The sequence below is a fragment of the Thermobia domestica genome, chromosome 11, assembly GCF_964235325.1.
Source record: "Thermobia domestica chromosome 11, izTheDome1.hap1.1, whole genome shotgun sequence".
In the NCBI taxonomy this organism is placed as follows: Eukaryota; Metazoa; Arthropoda; class Insecta; order Zygentoma; family Lepismatidae; genus Thermobia; species Thermobia domestica.
Genome location: NC_137464.1, coordinates 168,978,306 through 168,997,661, shown reverse-complemented (window position 1 = coordinate 168,997,661; position 19,356 = coordinate 168,978,306). Strand labels below are relative to the sequence as shown.

Here is a 19,356-nt window from a genome sequence, read left to right as displayed (position 1 = left end):
ATTCAAAATAGTTGGACCTAAAAGTTTAGTATTTATGTCACTTCGTCTATTATTTAACCACTTACAGATTTTTAACTTCATATCCATGTGTCACCTAGCGTACGCACCTTTGACGCAGGAAATTCAGGTTTAATTTCTGCAGGGAACTCATGTTGTACGGATCCGATGTTGAGTTAAAGACCCATGTCTCATATAGGCCATGTAGTGAAAGGCACTCTAAACTAGAATCGCCCCAAACATTCATGTGTTGCACTTCCGTTAATTTCCATTTCTTCTATTAATTCTCTATTCAGAACGGGAGTAGTTCAAATAACTTATTTCCAGTTTCGACGTTTATCATTATTAAACGAAAACGGTAACAGATAGCAAAAACACTTTTTTTTTTCTTTCAAACGATTCAGCGTCTCAAGGCAACGTATATACAATGACTATTCAGAGCAGAAGTAAACGGACGTAGTTCAAATTTGATATTACTTTCAGTTTCACTACTGATTTCCACAGAGGAAAAGCGATAAGAGATATCGAGATGCTGTATTTGCAATTGATTCAGCGTCCCATCGCCATAGAAAAACTGGTTACAAGATAATGACAAGCAGTTTTCTCCAAGGAATTCACTGTCTTAAAAAGCAACATATCATGACAATGTCGAATACACTATAAAAATTGGAAGTGATTTAAATTTACTACTACTTCCCGTTTAAATACTGATCTCCATAGAGAAAAGAAAAAAACGGTAAGAGATATCAAGTTTTACACTTGAGTCAGCTTCTCAAGAATAAGTTATGCCTTCTTCATTAGCCTTTACGATAGCAAGGGAAGTACAATGATGAACGGTCGTATTTGTTTCCAAAGATCCTCGACTTAAATCATATACTCGAGTTTTTTTTTTTTTCGACTAGTATGGTGGAGAATCTCTCAACTTTCATTGAGGTTGTCTAAGGTTTCACTAAAGGTTTGGTGGAACATTAAAGATGTCATTCAGAAACTAGCCAAGAATAGGCTTGGGAAGTGAATATCATTGTCATAGCAAGAGATATCGAAATAGGATTACGACAGAGTAACAATTTCAAACAAAGTTTTCTGCATCTTTTCTAACATCTGTTTAGTCTTGAGGTTAGTATTTAAATAAACTACATTTGTGACATAATGAAATCCATATTCAACACATCTCACTTGTTGATTTCACGTGGTTTAAAATTGTATGATGCCAACTACAGATAGTGAGTAGCACTCAAAAGTGTAGTGGAAGCTCTACTTAGAGATAATTGCCAAGGAGATCTTATGCTTTGCTAAATTCCCCTGTTTGTAGTATCATTTATTTCTTTGCATTTCTGTTAGTGATAGAGTAGAATTTGATTGTATTTTTGTTCGAAAGAGTAATTTACTCAGTTTAGTATTGTTAGCGAGTATCTAATAGAACAGATAGTAATTCATAGATGTTGAATATAGAATATAAAGAAATATCTGTGAGCAGTCAAAAGAGTTTATGTTTGTTGATATGGTAAACTATATCACTGTTGAAGTCTTAAAAGTGAATTGGGTCAATTTATTTGATTCTTAAAGTTCAGAGGAAGGGAACTCTATAACGTCTCAATAGAATTTTATTACACGGAGAGATATCTAAGATATTAGTGCTTATTGGTAATTATAAAAGGGAACACAGTCGCTCACTGGTAGAGCGTTCACCTTTGGTGCATTGGGTCCCTGGATCCCAGCTCGCGCCAAGTGGGCTTTGTGAGGAACAAACACCATGTTCGTAGGTTTTCTGGGGTTTTTCCCGTTTCCTCCCGCTTTCTTCATTCCACCATTTCATTCATTAATCATCATCACCGTCTCCTTTAGCCTAACGGTCATAACCGTGGGATGTAAAGCTGAAAGCTTTCATTTCATTTCATTGGTAGTTATAAAATTAAATGCCCTTAAAAGATTTTGTTGATATCGAAAGTCTAGTCTTACGATAAGAGTTAATCAAGTTATTTGTCTAAAGTAAGAATATATTTAAGAGAATAATAAACTTAATATACATGTACTGAATCTAAAAAAGAAAATATGTATTTAGTGTATGTTTCTCTATTATTTTATGTTACAGTGATATATCATTTCTTTATTTAAAAAAAAAAGTTTCTCAATTTCATTGTTTTTCTTATTCTTTCAAAATGCATTATCTAAATCTTCTGAAATTCAAAAATTTAAGATTTTAAAGAAAACTAACGATATTAATTAGAAGACGCTGTCAAATTGTACGAATATTCCAGGATCTGATGCCAAGTAGGAGTTATAAGATTGTACAAAATAATTAGTAGTTAGGTATTACTTCGAACATTAGGTTATATCTCAACTATGCCTTTGTTCTGAAAAGTAAACAACTATAAATAAATCCATAATATATTATATAAAATTCAAAGTGACTATGTTTGTGACTTCATAACTATTGAAGAACCAACCGATCGGTATCAAATTTTCAACATAGATGAGATTCGGGCCTGGGATCATTTCACTTTGACAGTACAGCTTAGGGGAGGAGGAAGCGGGAGATATTTAAAAATGATAGAAAATAACCAATATTAGGGTCGAATGCATAGCTTCCGGAGTCACAGAGATGAACAGTGACACTTTCGATGCCGTTTAAATCCAAATTCAGAGCCAGAACTTGGAGGAATATACATATATGATCAAAAATGACCGATATTAGTGCCAAATCCTCTGTTTTCGGGGTCGCTGGGATGAAGGGTGACTCTTCTGATCCCGTTTAAATTCGAATTCACACCCGCAAATTGCGGTAGAGGAAGAGGGACACATATATGATCAAAAATGACAATATTAGTGTCAACTGATAGTTTTCGGGCTCGCCGAGACGAACAGTGACACTTCCAATGTCGCTTAAATCCAAATTCACCCCCCATTGATCTTTATGTCCAAAATGAAACGTATTCTCCTCGTGCGCAGAACTGGCAATCTGCTAGTAATATAATATAAATGACTAGAATTGAAAGAAACATAGTTGAGATACGAAACATTTTATTGGACATTACATTTACAATTTTAGTTGATAGGAAATACCTTTAAAACTAGATATCGAATGAGTGGATAAAAAATATAGGTTACATTAAAAAGTAGTAAAAGGAAATGAAATTAAGAATAATGAAGCTTCTTGGAACTATTTAAAATGTATTTAATTTGTTACACAATTAAAATGACTAATTTTTGTTATCATTTCAATGATTGCTAATAAAAATAATGCTTGTACTTAAACTTTCAGGCCACTTCTTCAAAATTCAATATCTAAAAATTTACTTTATGATATTGGCATTTAAGCAGGAAAAATTTAAAAATTATATAATATTCTAAACCCATTAAAAGTTTAATCTCATATATACCATTAAATATTATAAAAACAGCAATTACGTGATATCATTACTGTGAGCTCTTCCTTTGGTATTTGGATCCTTCTTCACTCAAGCTCTTTAAGCATCACCTTCATTCTCTTTTGCAGCAATGGCTAACCGCTTTCTTGCATAGTCTTTGGCAATGTGTAAGATCTGGTCAGGTACTCGCTCGTGGATCCCATCAGTTACTTCCCCAATCCAACTCATTTCCAACATGCTTCTACTTTCGATTTCTTGCGGCCCTCGTACTTTATAGATGCTAAAAATATATATAAATTAATTATAAGGATTATAGATTTACAAGTAGTATAGTATTATATCAACATTAGAAGAAAACAAACAATAAAAGGTGTAATCTGCTATTTAACTTTTTTTTTTTTAATTACATGTAACATGCATAAATATTGCAAGAGAGCAAAACTCTGCATCACCTGGATTAGCTTGGGGAAAACCACCTGGTTTTTGACATCATAAATGTTAATCTAACTCCATTTTTCTGAAGACTACGCTTTTCATGAAGGAAGTAATTTTCTACAACTGAATGTGATCTTTCGATTGAAATGTGCCTTACATTTGGAAAGTATTGTAGATTATAAAAAAGAAAATATAGCTATACGTATTGAAGATTAAGAGGAAATCCTAATTTCGAGCTAATATCCCCAATCATTTTTTACTATCATTTTATAATGCCATAATAAAGATTTTATCCAAGTATACTCCAACATCAGTTCCAGTTTAACATAGTTGGCATAATTATCGTGCAAAGTAACTTTTAGGTTCACAAATAAACTCGTATTTCTCGATTTTCTCGAAACTAACGCATAAATATCTCGATTTTTCTCGCCGATATAATTTTGTTAAGGTCAATGAGATCTGTCAATTAATATATGCCTCATCATTGGACAGTTCCCTTCGTAGAAAAATTATCAATTTTCTAGAATTAACATGTTAATTTGTGAAAATGCCTGTACAAAAGTACATGTCCGGAATTTTGTACTGAGTAGTGTTGCCAACTGTAGAGACATGTTCCTAAACTAAGTGATATGTAGACATTCTTGCTAAGTATAGGGTAGTAGGGACAGATTTCTTAAATTGGTAGGGAGCACAATGAGTTAAAAGAAACGAAACAAGAACCAGAGGAGTGAGAATAAAATTTAATGAACTCACACTAATATTATTATTTGGTGATCCCCACATTGGTTTACCCCAAAAGCAACGTATCTCTATATACATTTGTATACATTCTTAATAAAACTATACTTATTTAGTAGTAATATCATGGATGTAGTCTCTACTCTTCCCTTTTTCATAAAAAGAATTTTATCGTTTTTTCCCGAGAATATATGTATAATTGGCGGATGTAATCGTTTACTACTTCCCAGTCCCTGGAAAAAGAGAGCTGAATGGCTCACTGGTAACAACGTCCAACACTTCTGGTAACCTTAAAATTGAGATTTAGCCCGGAAGAGTAGTAACTATTCCATACCTCGGTCAAAGAAATTTCTGTTCGGGAAGCTAGTATGTTAAAAAGAAAGAAAAATCAACATACCCTTGAGTGGTCGAAATATTAGAAACTTTCAATACTTGTAATATATATATGAAATAGATTGTGGACATAAATCTTAAATACGGAGAGGCTAAGATTTTCTTCTCTCCGAACAAGTACACCTTGTCTCAAAAAGGTTGAGCGCATTCTTTATTGGTGTTTTGAGGCAAAAAATTTCAAAGTCCAACTTCGGGTATCTTCGGGAAATAGTAAACCAGGTTCGAACCTCCAAGCCAGCCTTTGCAATCGGGGAAAAGTTTGCAGATGTGTTTTTCTTCTTTTAAATATAATAAGACTTGTTATCAAGTGTTGAAAAAAGCAACATTGATTGAAATACTTAATGACACAATATTTCGAAACTTTGTATTAATGTCAGCAAATTCTTGTTTGTCATTTAGCTCTCCATACGTAATGGAACATTTAAATATGTAAACGAATCTTTCCATATGTAAAAGAATGCTCAAAGTTAAGACATAGAACATAATTATCGCTTGAGTACTAAAATAATAGTCAAAGTAGAACAAAAACAGCGTTTCTAGTGGGTATGAATGTCATAATTTTCTTGAGAACCGTTATACATCGCTAAAAGTACCTTAGCAGAAGTCCTTGTGTTAGCTCACTGATAAGCTGTCGGATTTCAAATCATAAGGTTGTGAGTTCGAATCCCATCTGGGTCAATGCTCTTTTAAAAATTATATTTTCCGCAATGAATGAAAAATTATATAAAATAATGACATTAAATACATCAGTTGTATATATATAACATAATCATTGCAGAATGTAGTAATTATTATGTTTAAAATATAACATCTGAAATAGGTAGGTGTTCACAGTAGGTCTGTATTATATATATGAGAATGTTAAATACAAGTTAAGAAACTCGTTCACTAGCAATAAATAAATCATGTAGTGTATTTATTTGCAGCTATTTGTCATATAGAGGGTAATTCTCAACATTCATAATACAGCATGTCATTTATGTTCTTGAAAACTTATTCGATTCATAAACCGAGCGTTTAAACAGAGAATCCAAAGTCGCAACGCTCGCAAGAAATTCATGAACCCCAAAGGTCACGTGAGCAGACTGGAATTGTCCTTATGAAGCACGCCACAGCAGAAAGGAATAGATTTTCAATTCAATTCCTGATATATGCTTTTGCAATGTGGAAGTGGTGATGCCTTTAGTCACTCTCTATCGCTCGCTCGCTCACTCTCTATTTATACAGAATATAAAAGTGGATATATGTGTGTGTTTCAACATAATTCTGATATATCTAGCGCAATTATAACTATATTTCTTACAGTCTGGAAAAGAGTACTGTCGGGATACATATCAAAAATGCTAGAAACTGGTCGATATTAGTATCGAATCCATAGCTTCGTGGTCGTTTAGGTGAATAGTTGTACTTTCAATTCAAGTCCAATTAAGCTCCCATTAGCACCCAGGGTGGTTACGTAGCGACATAAAAATATCGAAATCAACCGATATTAGAATCGAATCGTAAGTTTTCAGCGCCGCTAACAGTGCCGCATTTCCCATTAGTCCACATTAGTCCACATTTCACATTAGTCCCATTGCCTAGAGGGCAATACATTTGCAGAGTGCAAAGTTTCAAACTTGGATAATATTTTAATTTTTCCCGTATGAAAAAGTTAAAAATCAAGAGCAAATATACTATTTCATGAACAATCCTCTTTTACTGTTCTAATATGTATAATAATAGCGTAAGAAATCTAAAAATAATTCAGAACACGTTTCACATTTGTTATTTTTTGTTACGTAGTTCTAGCTGTAGCATGTAGTGAGTGGTATTTAAATGTAATAAATTCACTAATTAAGCATATTCGAATTAAGTTTTATTTTTAAGTTAGGGATGAAGGGGCGGAGAAATATGTAGTTATTGGGGGCGCCGAGAGCAAAAGTGCGTAGGGGCGCCGAGCTTTTAAATGCAACACTGATCGCCAAATTAATTGGTAGAAATTTTAATGTCATTTAAGACCAAATTTAGTCCTAACGGTGGCAGTATCCGTTTGCTCTCCTAGGAGAAATGAAAGGGGCTGACATCAAAATTATATATATATATATATATATATATATATATATATATATATAAAGACCGACATTAGTTTCGAATCCATAATTTTCGAGATGGATTAGATAAAGAGTGGCACTCCAGGTGCTTAATGATATAGAAAATTAGTTTTTCTTTCTTTTTTTACGTTGGTCTACTTTTCCTTGATTTGAGACTTTCAAATTTCATCCTATTTTCTACTGAAATGTGTCTGTAAGGCAACAAAGAAATAATTATCTATATATATAAAAGAGAACGTACAAATCCTTTGTCCGCTCATCACGCTAATACGGCTGAACCAATTTCTTTTATTTTTGGGGGGTTATTAGGATTTGGACCCTAGATGGTTTTTATCATATCACTTTAATTTTCAATTACCAGTGTCTTGAGATAATTGACCATTCAGGTGTCCATTACGTACAAATCCTTTGTTAGTTCATCATAGGTATAAAAATAAACGTATGTATATGCAACCCGCATGACCGTGTCACTCGGCGGGTTAACATAAATGACAGGCGTTATAATGGTTTTTATCATATCACTTGAAAGCGAAAAAGTAAAAATTATCTAAGTAACAAAGTTTATTGCGTTCGGGGGTGACCGCAGCGAAGCGGGGCGGGTTAACATAAATGACAGGCGATATAATGTTAACATTTACTGCAATCTTCTATGGTTTTTATCATATCACTTGAAAGCGAAAAAGTAAAAATTATCTAAGTAACAAAGGTATAAAAATAGAGGTATAAAAATAAACGTATGTATATGCAACCCGCATGACCGTGTCACTCGGCGGGTTAACATAAATGACAGGCGTTATAATGGTTTTTATCATATCACTTGAAAGCGAAAAAGTAAAAATTATCTAAGTAACAAAGTTTATTGCGTTCGGGGGTGACCGCAGCGAAGCGGGGCGGGTTAACATAAATGACAGGCGATATAATGTTAACATTTACTGCAATCTTCTATGGTTTTTATCATATCACTTGAAAGCGAAAAAGTAAAAATTATCTAAGTAACAAAGTTTATTGCGTTCCGGGGTGACCGCAGCGAAGCGGGGTGAACGCTGCTAGTATATGATAAATTTAAATTCATTTTAATTCGGAAGTTGAGAAACACTTTGCCATTATATATCGTAAAGGTCAGATCCACCAGTATAGTAAAAGAGAGATGCTTGAGCCATTGACGGTAGAAATTCAAACTCCGATAAGTGATAATTTCATTCTTGTTTTATTACAAGTGTAGCCTCTTTAGTCAACGGAGAAGAGGACGTGGATCATGGTTCAGAGTTGATGTCGATGGGTCGGAGTTGGTCGCAATGGTTCAGAGTGGTTCATAGTTGGTGGTGGCTCAATGGGTGATGGGTCAGAGTCGGCCAATGGGTCATTTGGGTGGTGGGTGATACTGGATCATGGTGGGTCGTGAATCAAATTTTCATTGACCCACACCATCTCTGGTTAAAATTGTACTAAAGATAAGAGGCACCGAAGATGCATGTCGGCTATTATGCTCAAATTTTCCACATAGATAGTACCCCACCAGAAAGCAATAAATCTGAAACTGTTCACGGTATCACCTCCTAGAACTCGAGATGTAGGAATTTGTCTGATTGGCTAAATTAAGACGTCAATGATTTATCCATCAACAAGCAAGCTTTTTATGATCGTTTCCGTGGGGAAATCAGAAGAACACGTGCCTAGTAATCGTAATATTGATAGTTCGCGTCCACCCCGGGGTATTTGTTTTGTGTTTTTTTGACTCACCTAAATATAAACAAATCACACATATAGGCATTTTAACATATTTTGGGAGAGTAATTTTGTGGTTCGTTGTCGCTTCATCGCGTCTCTGCCGCTGGTAGTAAAGTTTTCAAAATGGAACCACCAATTTTTGGCGAGAGGTCAATAGTTGACCATCTGTAGTCCACCGACGCTTACAGCTTAGGGTAATGAACGATGTCTTTGCCTTGTAGACGTCATGACTACCGACGTCGGCAGTCAACTAGCTTTTAGTATTCCTTTACTAACCATCTATCGTTCATGTTTATACACGGTGTTGTAATAATAATAATAATAATAATAATAATAATAATAATAATAATAATAATATTATTATTATTATTATTTGTAGTAATAGTAGTATAATTGATAATAGAATAATTATATTGTCTATGTATTGTCTAGGTAGGACTACACACAGGATTTGGCTCGTTTTAGTTTGATTCGACTCTAATCCGAGTCGAGTTGGAGGATATTTTTCGCGCCGAGCCCTAGAGTAGACCTCAAAGATGTCTGTTTCGAGTCGAGTCGAGTTTCAAAGAAAAGTCGTTCGTGCCCATCCCTACTAATGAGAGCTTAATCGGAGTTAAGCGAAATCCAAAGTCACACTATTTATCTAAGCGACCCCGAAAACTATGAATTCGACACTAATACCGATCAATTTCTAGCTATCTTTTATACGAGTATGTATCTCCCTCCCATTCACCATAGGTAACCCGACAGCACTCTTTTTCAGACTATAAGAAATTTGGTTAAAATTACTCTAGGCCAGTGGTTCTCAATCTAATTCCTATCACGATCCCCTTTTATCACATCCTCTTGCCAGCGACCCTTTTATAATTTGTGTTTTATAATAAGCTTGTGTGGGATTTTTAACATACCTATTTCTATAATAGTAGAATCCATTTCTTGTTTATAGTGAACAGTGCCGTGGCATGGAAAATCAGCGCTCGGGGCGATAGTATACGACGATGTCTCCGTACATATGAGTGAGGTCGACAGACTACAGTGCCCGAGAATTATCTTGGCAGTGACGTAGACTTCGCTCTTGCTCAAATGCCATCCCACTGGTTATAGCAGACGCCTCGTTCAATTCAACGTCCAATCCCAGAAAAAGAGAAAATGCGCGAACACAAATACCAACTTAAAAGCACGCTCTGTTCTCTACAACAGGAAAGCGAAAGGAAATGAACCGAAATGGGAGATTCGTTTTTGATAAATATACTTGTCCTCTTTGTATAACAATAACTGGAGTTCGAGGAGACATAAATGCTACATTTTTTTGCTTTTATATTTATATAACTTTCATGAAGAATATGGTTTATTTTATATTTGAATTTTATATTATAAGTATGTGGAAAATAATTTTAAATGATAGCCATTTATGTCTATTCTGTTCTAACAACAGTCAGATTTCAACATGCTACAAACTTTCGTTCTATTGAAGATAGACACAAATATGCAGTGGACGAAATGGGAAGGGAAGTCCAAAGTTTATTTTAAAGAAACCCCCATGTCTTTACCTATCACGGCCCTTGAGTTAGAGGACGATATTTGAACGTGTTTTCTGGTCGCGGAAACAGAGCGTGGGGGTTAGTGAATGTAGCTTCGAAAAATATGACATTTACCAATAGGACATAAGAACATCACTTCCAGGAAAAACAAACAAATTAAAAAACAAAAGCGAAATGAAATGGACTGAAAAGTGCGTGTTTTCTTTCTGTAGGGCTGTACGTACAGTCTGTGCTGACTGGTGAAAATTGTCAGTCCTTTGTTTTATTCTCGTTCTCGAAATTTTGTGTATAAGAATGGGTGATAGTACCTTAAAGAAAGGCAAGCCGTTGCATTGTGATGCAGGAGACATTGTTTTTAATGTTTACAACTTTTCTTGGAGCAAACAATAATAAATCTGACAGTGTTCGTGAAACCTCCCGAGCAACATGTGTCAGTGAGAGATCCGTGTGGCGAATTGTGAAAGAGAAGGGGTAAAGTCTGGACAACCCGTCGTAACACCCTGTAAAGCAAGGCCAAATACACAGAAAAGACAAACAAATTTAGATTCTTTCGATGAAGTAGTAGTTCGTAGAACAATTCACAATCTCTATGCTGAAGGCATTGTCGCCACCTTAAATAAATTATTGTGCGAACTTAAGAAAAGCATTGACTTCAAAGGGTCTGAGTGGGCATTACAGCAAATACTGCGCAAGTTTGGATTTAGGTTTAAAAAATCTATTGGAAATAGAAAACTGCTTATTGAAAGGAAAGATATTGTCGTTTGACGACATAAATATAGGGTCTAATCTTATTTTCTTTCTTGTCGTAACAATCCATATATATATATATATATATATATATATATATATATATATATATATATATATATATATATATATATATATATATATATAGACCCTATATATATATATATATATATATATATATATATGCTAGTATTATTCAAATACATTGTTATCTAAATTCTCTCTAGTTCGCTACCAGCATTATTTTAAACTGTAGTTACGAAAGTGACGTGCGAAGCGTTCAGTGTGCCATCTAAGCACTATTTGTGAATAGCGTAAGTTGGTAGCCTTGCAACTGAGAGCTTTGACGTCACTGCCAAGATAGTTCTCGTCGACTGTAGCTGCGAAGCGCCACCATGGTTGGCACGAAGCTCAATAAAATTTTCAAAAGTAAACCCTGCCTTTTCTTGATTTTGAGCACATTTTATTACGTTTTTTCTTCTATTTTATACATGTGCACATGCACTTATGAGTAACACACTTCCTCCGAAATTTGTGCCCCCTTTTTTCGGCGCCCGGCATTGACAGTGGATACAGTAACTGTATTATCTATATTCCCAACGACGAAGGTGCTTGTTCAAGATGGATGTTAAACTCCTTCATTAAAGAGGCCATTAACGTATCTGATCTAAGCCCACAACTTCTTGACCAAATGATAGAATGATATGCTACAAGTCTTTGCAACTGGTTTTCTGTAACGAAGACTTGGACAAGTTCTGCCTGATGAGGAGAGAAGAATATCATGGTCTGGTATCTGCTGCTTTAAAAGTAATAATTCCATCGTACTTGTGCGAAAGTTTTTTTTTTTTTCATGGTAAACATTAAAACAAAGACAAGAAATCGCTTATCAGTTGAAAATGGCTTCATAATGTTCGTCACGAAGATTGAACTGGGCATTGCTGCACTAGTGAAATTACACCATGCTTAGGTATCTCATTAGGTTTCAATTTTAATTGTATTTCAATGTGCAGGTTTTGTTCCATGTGTATTTTTCTAGTATTTCTATATACAGTTCTCATTAGTATCATATCATACGTCTTTCATTTAAATTCATTTTTAAACAACTCTGCACCCTTTGACAATGTTTAGTAGACTTATTTTTTATTGTTCTTTACAGTATGTATAAAAAATAAAAGTATGCCTATCAGAACAAAATTCAAAATAATTTCCGGTATTAGATTCTAACTATATTTACGATCTACCAAACTGGTAATTTACGATCTTCTGGTTGCCCGCATGTGTCAACCGAATCCGAAGATGCGAGATTAGTAAACGAAGCCCGGTTAGACCCACTAAGGACGTCTAGACAGCTAAGGGAAGCTTCTCTTTTTCCTGGTAGTAAGCATACAGCTCTGCGAAGGCTTCGTCATGCTGGGTTACGTGGCTGTGTTGCTGCCGTGAAGGAAAAACTCTCAGACGACCACAAAATTTACCGTCTCGCGTTTGCACAGGCGAATGTGGGTCGCAATTGGGAAAACGTAGTTTTCTCAGATGAATCCATATTCACAACATCAAATGAGGGACGCCGTTTTGTGTATCGCCCGAGAGGCACCCGATATGACCCTGGATGTGTTGCTGCTTGAAATCGCAGTGGCCATGTATCTATTTCATGTTGGGGTTGGATTTTCAGGCGCGGAGCAGAATTGCTTCACAGAATTGAAGGACACCTGGACAGTGCTCAGTACTTAGATATTATGAGTAATATCATGGTGCCATCTGTACGAGTATTTCAGCCTGATGGTGTAATTCAGTTCCAGCAAGACCAGTCGCCAATACATACTTCCCGTGTGGTTCAGGAATGGTTCGCAGGGCAGCCTGAGATTGATTTAATTGACTGGCCGCCTCGTGGAGCAGACCTCAATCTCATGGAAAATATGTGGGCAGAAGTGAAGCGTACTCTAAGGGAAAGTTGGCCTGAGGCAGATCCACCAAGAACCCAGGATGACCTGTGGCATCTTGTTTCCGAAGCATAGCTGGAGGTAGGGGAAGGAGATAAATTTGTGACCCATTTAATAGATTCCATGCCCAGAAGAATGTGGGCGTGTAATAAATTCAGAAGGGTATTGGACACAATATTAATGTCCCCGCCTTAACTCCCGAAAACAGTCCTTTTCAGGGCTACCTAAACGCTTCTCTAGAAGTAAACCACTCCTTGAATCCGATTTCTGTGCAATTCTACTAACAAAAAAAAAAAGATAATTCTCTGCAGGCTTTGAACTCAAGACGACCTCATTAACAAGCCCGTACTCTACCAGTGAGCTAACATGAACACGCAAATCCAACCTCAAGAAACACGACTTTCAATTTCCGGTATTCCATGACACTGATGGTCATATACTTTGCAAATGTTGTATTCAACTTGGGATATTCCGCAACACATAAACAAAACGAGAGAGTGAGAGAGAGGGAGAGAGAGAGAGAGAGAGAGAAATGAATATACAAAAGCATATTCAACGTATTCGAATGAGACTCTAAGTAACGATATTCCGTTCTAAAGAGAATTTCTGTTTCTTCCCGTGACGTTAAGGGGATCGGGAAAAGTTATGTGTCTTGAAGCAGGATCCGACTTTGGATACTCTGTTTACACACTTTCTATATCCGTAGGAATATACTGTATTTCACGAATGTAAATGACATGCTGTATTGAGAATATTGAGAAGTTATAACTGTATGACAAATAGCTGCAAATAAATACACTACATAATTTATTTATTGCTATTAAACGATCTTCCTAACTTGCATTTAACATTCTCATATATAATACCGACCTACTGTGAAAATTATCTCAGATTTTATATTTTAAACATAATAATTACTACATTTTGCAATGATTATGTTATATATATACAACTGATGTATTTTAATGTAATTATTTTATATAATTTTTCATGCATTGCGGAAAATATAATTTAAAAAAAAAAGCATTGATCCAGATGGGATTCGAACTCATAACCTTATGATTTAAGGTCCGACAACTTACCAGTGAGCTACCACAAGGACTTCTGTTAAGGTACTTTTAGCGATGTATAAATATTCTCAAGATAATTATGACATTCATATCCACTACAAACGCTGTTTCTGTTCTACTTTGACTTTTATTTTAGAACTCAGGTGATAATTATATTCTATGTCTTCACTTTGAGCATTCTTTTACATATGGAAAGATTCGTTTACGTATCTAAATATTCCATCACGTATGGAGAGCTAAATGACAAACAAGAATTTGCTGACATTAATACAAAGTTTCGAAATATTGTGTCATTAAGTATTTCAATCAATGTTGCTTTTTTCAACACTTGATAACAAGTCTTATTATATTTAAAAGAAGAAAAACACATCTGCAAACTTTTTCCCGATTGCAAAGGCTAGCTTGGAGGTTCGAACCTGGTTTACTATTTCCCGAAGATACCCGAAGTTGGACTTTGAAAATTTTTGCCTCAAAACACCAATAAAGAATGCGCTCAACCTTTTTGAGACAAGGTGTACATGTCGTACTTGCAACGATTACAATTAGAGGCGCATGAAATGTCATCAACCGTATACGGGACATTCCAATACATTACCTGAATACTGAATATTATACATAAAATACAGAATACTGTATTTGTAGATATAACATGAACACTTGCACGCATTAAGCGCGATATCGCAATTATGGATAATTAAAATCTTTAAAATTTTATTACTATATGTCCTTCCGCTTGTATTATCATACTTCAAATCATTTAAATTCATTATATTTACTTCACAAGTAGAAGGGAGTGTAATTTAGAGGGTCACTGGCGTAGGGGATCGATGAATATCCTAGACTACTATGAATTGCACTCCTTGCCATGATGGTTCTGCTAGCCATCCAGGCGGCTTCAAGGTAAGTGTCGGTACTACCAGAATTTTATCAAGTTCTCTCGTAATTGAAAACCATTAACTGCCTCTTATTCAAATGAAGAACGACATAAAGAGGTTGCTGTATTGATAAAGTACACGAATACACTCTCCGAGAAATATGAAGTTTCTCAGCGTTGAATTTGGGTGTTATGTGTAAAATTAAAAAATACTGGTGTTGATAGTAGCCTTACTGAGATGAATTCCTCTCGGTTCATAGTCTTCTATAATATTTCTAACTTGAATGGAAAACGTGGGAAGTTGACAAAGAGTTTTAAATTAACGATACACAGAAAACAGCTCGAAAATTAATAATAAATTGGCAATTCTGAATGTGTTATCGTTAATTTGGCATTCTGTCCAGTTACACTTACAAGCAACGTACAGAACAAGGCAGGATCAGATTAGGGATGGCCAGAACCGGTTCCTGGTGGAACCGGTTTTCGGGTCTGAACGGATCAGGTTCTACAAGATCCGGGTTTTCGGATCCAGGACTGGAACCGGTTCTTCGTATCCAGGTCTGGAACCGGTTCTTCGTATCCAGGTCTGGAAACTGGTTCTTCGGATCCAGATCTGGAACCGGTTTTCCGGATCCAGGTCTGGAACCGGTTCCGCTCGAACCGAAAATTTGTGACCATCCCTACGCTAAACTCGAGCTGCTGGCAGGCTGTGAACAGTGTGCTAGATGAAATGGTGGAATCGACAGCCAGGTGCCCAGGCTGCGGCCACTTGTCTTATTTGGCTAAATAAACTGGGTAACTGGCAAACTCATTGGCTAAACAGGCAAACTGGAAACTCATTTCGCTAAACACCCACTGGTGGACCCAAATTTTTTTCTGGGGGCACAAGCGGGTCTGGGTGGGGAGGGCACAAGCGCATGGTCCTCTTTGCAGCGTTTTGAAGGTGAACTTTGTGCCTCCTTTAGGGTCTTTGGGGGCTTTCGGATAAAGGTCTGGAACCGGTTCCTAAGATCCGGTTCTGGAACCGGGTTTTCAGATCCAGATCTGGAACCGGTTCCTAAGATCCGGTTCTGGAACCGGGTTTTCAGATCCAGATCTGGATCCGGTTCTGGAACCGGGTTTTCGGATCTAGGTCTGGAACCGGGTTTTCGGATCTAGGTCTGGAACCGGTTCCTAAGATCCGGTTGTGGAAACCGGATCTCTCAGAACCGGTTCCTTGCGGGACCGGTTTCGCCGGAACCGGATCTTTGTGGCCATCCCTAGATCAGATCCGACTCAAACTTTGCCCAGAGGATACAAAATACAAAAGAAGAAAAAATGCCGAATTGGAGCTGCCCCCATTCACAAATACCGGATATATGCTCCTCAACATAACTCATCACGCGACAATATGATATAAGGTAAACGTCGCAAAGTACCCGTTTATATCGAAAACGGAAAGGACGGGTAGCACCGGGACGATATCAAGATATCTGATATGCTATAATACTAACTTGGTGGCCATCTTGAAAGCCGCAATCTTGGGTATAGCGTGAGGTATTGAAACGGGAAAGGAGTCGTGTGAAATATAAGTGTCGGGCAGAATTGAAAACTAAAACCAAAGGCTCAACTTCTGATAACGTACCGAGCATGGTATGGATGTGAATAGGAATTCATGCGTGCAGAGGATAGAAAAAACAACTGAAGTTATGTTGTTAACGCGATCAAACAGAAACGGAATCCGGAACACATGCATGACGCAACAAAGAAACGCATACACATAGAGAGAAAGAAATCCGTGTGCGTCGGTATGCTATATGTACACACACACACACACACACACACACACACACACACACACACACACACACACACATATATATATATATATATATATATATATATATATATATGAATGGATAGATATGTATTGAGATAGATAGAGAGATATGTGAGTGTGTTCATGTGTACGTACAGCATATAATGGACGACCGGAATAAAACAACGGTGTAGATAAGACAAGGCTGTGTTTTCTAGAACATGCTACACACTGCTATACAAATGTGCAGACAGGCACCATTTGCATATGACAACACGTGTGGTGTGTCAAGATTGTGCCTATTGTTGAAAATCTCGGCAGTAGTATTAGTGAGTAAAACGAATGAGTGACACACAGCTCCCGCAAATACCAAACACATTTGTTGAGAGAAAATTCTGGGCACTCGCCTGTACAACACTCACGCTGTCGTAGATTGAATCATAAGTCAGTTATGTTGTACTGAAAAGCTACGTCCTCCACTAATTCAGCTAGTTTCCACCCACATTAATGCATCATATGAAATCGTGGACAACAACATTGGTCCACAATGCAACTTAATGACAGTGTCTTGCTGGTGAAGATTCATGTTGGTATGGTCACACAATGCCTCCGAAATCCGTCGCACAATGTGTTTATACAAATGGAAGTAATACAGATCCAAGGGTTGGCACTGCGAGGTAGTCTTTTCAGGTATAATATGGATGCGAATATGATCTGTGTTGAAGCCATTTTCATGGAGTAATAGAGTAGCCTTGGAAATGTGTATCTGTCCTTTTGAAATCCATATGAATTAAGCAACAGAAGACTTGCGTTATTAGCATCTGCTGCTACTTGTAGTATTACGCATTCTTTGATGAAAACCGAATACGCTTCGCTTGCCATTTTACCAGAAGGCGTCCAGAATACCACTACATTTGATGGGGCGAACATATTCTCCTAACCCCGAGCACCTAAGGCTACGGGTTCCTGAAGAATGACCAAGAGTTTATTGGCCACCATCCCTGATTCCGACAGCAACGGCAGCACGTTGCATGCACGGACTGAACACAAGTCTGAATGTGGGATGACCTTCTTCTGGCTTGTCAACTCTTTCGCAAAACCGGATTCATCAACATTCCGTTTTCACTGTCCCAAACGAATCCCAATACCAAAAGCATAATGTGTCAAGGCGGACGCACTTCTATGCACAGACTCTGTCGCAATTACTTGGCGCGTACCAATGTCGTGGAGTCTTGCCCTATTATTCTGCCCTTCGCATACACGTTTGTTTTGTCCAAGTCTTCCATATTGTTCCATTCACACTATTGCACATATATTTTTTGCAGTTATATCGCTGGTTTTCGTTTTCCATTTTACCTTACATTGATATGTCACACATCCCTCTTCCCATTTCAATACCTCACGTTATATATAAGATCGCAGCTTTTAAGATGGCCGCGATATATGTTATAGCATATCAGATATCTTTATATAATCCCGGTACTACCCATCCTTTCCGTTTTCGACATAAACGGGTATCTTGCGACGTTTACCTTATATCATATTGTCGCGTGATGAGTTATGTTGAGGAGCATATCTCCGGTGTTTGTGAATGGGGGCAGCTCCAATTTAGCATTTTTCCTTCTTTTGCATTTTGTGTCCTCTGGGCAAAGTTTGAGTCGGATCTGATCCTGCCTTGTTCTGTACGTTGCTTGTTAGTAGATCACAAAATGTTATTGTTTCCACGCTATTTTTGTGTACCTTATCAACAGATCGCTAGCGACTATAGTCTGGTGAAACAAATTGGTGGTCTCTTGAATAAAAGTGCATCGTTAGTTGCAAATATGAAAAGAAAATTAACGATTTAAGAATGTTTTAGCTTGTGTGTTTCGCAGTTAAAATGAAAAGTGTTACGAACAAATAACTGCTGGTGAAACATGTATTGTACACACGTGTAAAAAGAATGTAACAGTGGATTGGTTATACATCACTAAACAATTAGGCCTACTTATTGTCTTTTGAGGTGGAAAATAACATTTTCTCAAAAACACAACATAAAAGTACTGCCTTGTAGTATTGCACTCCGACTTTGGGCCTCTCCCAACAAAAATTTCTGGGTTGTTTACTTTATCATGATAAATTGTAGTTCTACCTCATGTATCAGTCCTAGTTTCGATCGATTGAGATTTTAACATCTATAAAGAAACAAGTCAAAGAACACAGAATTTGAGTAGACTGTAATGATGAATTTCCTCTATGTTAAGATAGATACTAAAACAAAGAAGGGAACAAAATGAAGCCAGGGATTCATAATTAAATTTAGTCATAAAGTACTCCCTGAAGGCACAAAAAAAGTGGGTGCAGAGGTACTGATATAACGAATCAAAACACATCTCTCCTCAATCAAAATATTTACGATTAAAGGGTAAAGTACAGTGAAGATGATTAGCTTGCACGAGATAAAGGATTTCTATTGAGGAAACATGTGTATTGTAAGGTTCCACGTGTTTTCACACAATGCTAGATACAACCATGTGCTTATACATCACGTGCTAGAGATAAACACACTACAAACGACATCCACGAAGAGGACATCGTCCACCATCGCCACGGTTGGCAAATGACCGAAGGTAGCCGACATTGTAGGATAAACAAGGG

General features: G+C 36.7%; 1 protein-coding gene across 1 annotated transcript in view; it reads right to left on the bottom strand.

Moving 5' to 3' along the window:
* Positions 1 to 3,010: 3,010 nt before the first annotated feature.
* The window catches only part of LOC145663700 (proteasome subunit alpha type-3-like), a 76,436-nt gene continuing 60,090 nt past the window's right edge, over positions 3,011 to 19,356 (bottom strand). The window contains exon 7 of the mRNA XM_081729795.1: positions 3,011 to 3,645. Coding sequence (XP_081585921.1) covers positions 3,465 to 3,645 — 181 coding nt within the window. The 3' untranslated portion in view covers positions 3,011 to 3,464. The remainder of the gene's footprint in view (positions 3,646 to 19,356) is intronic.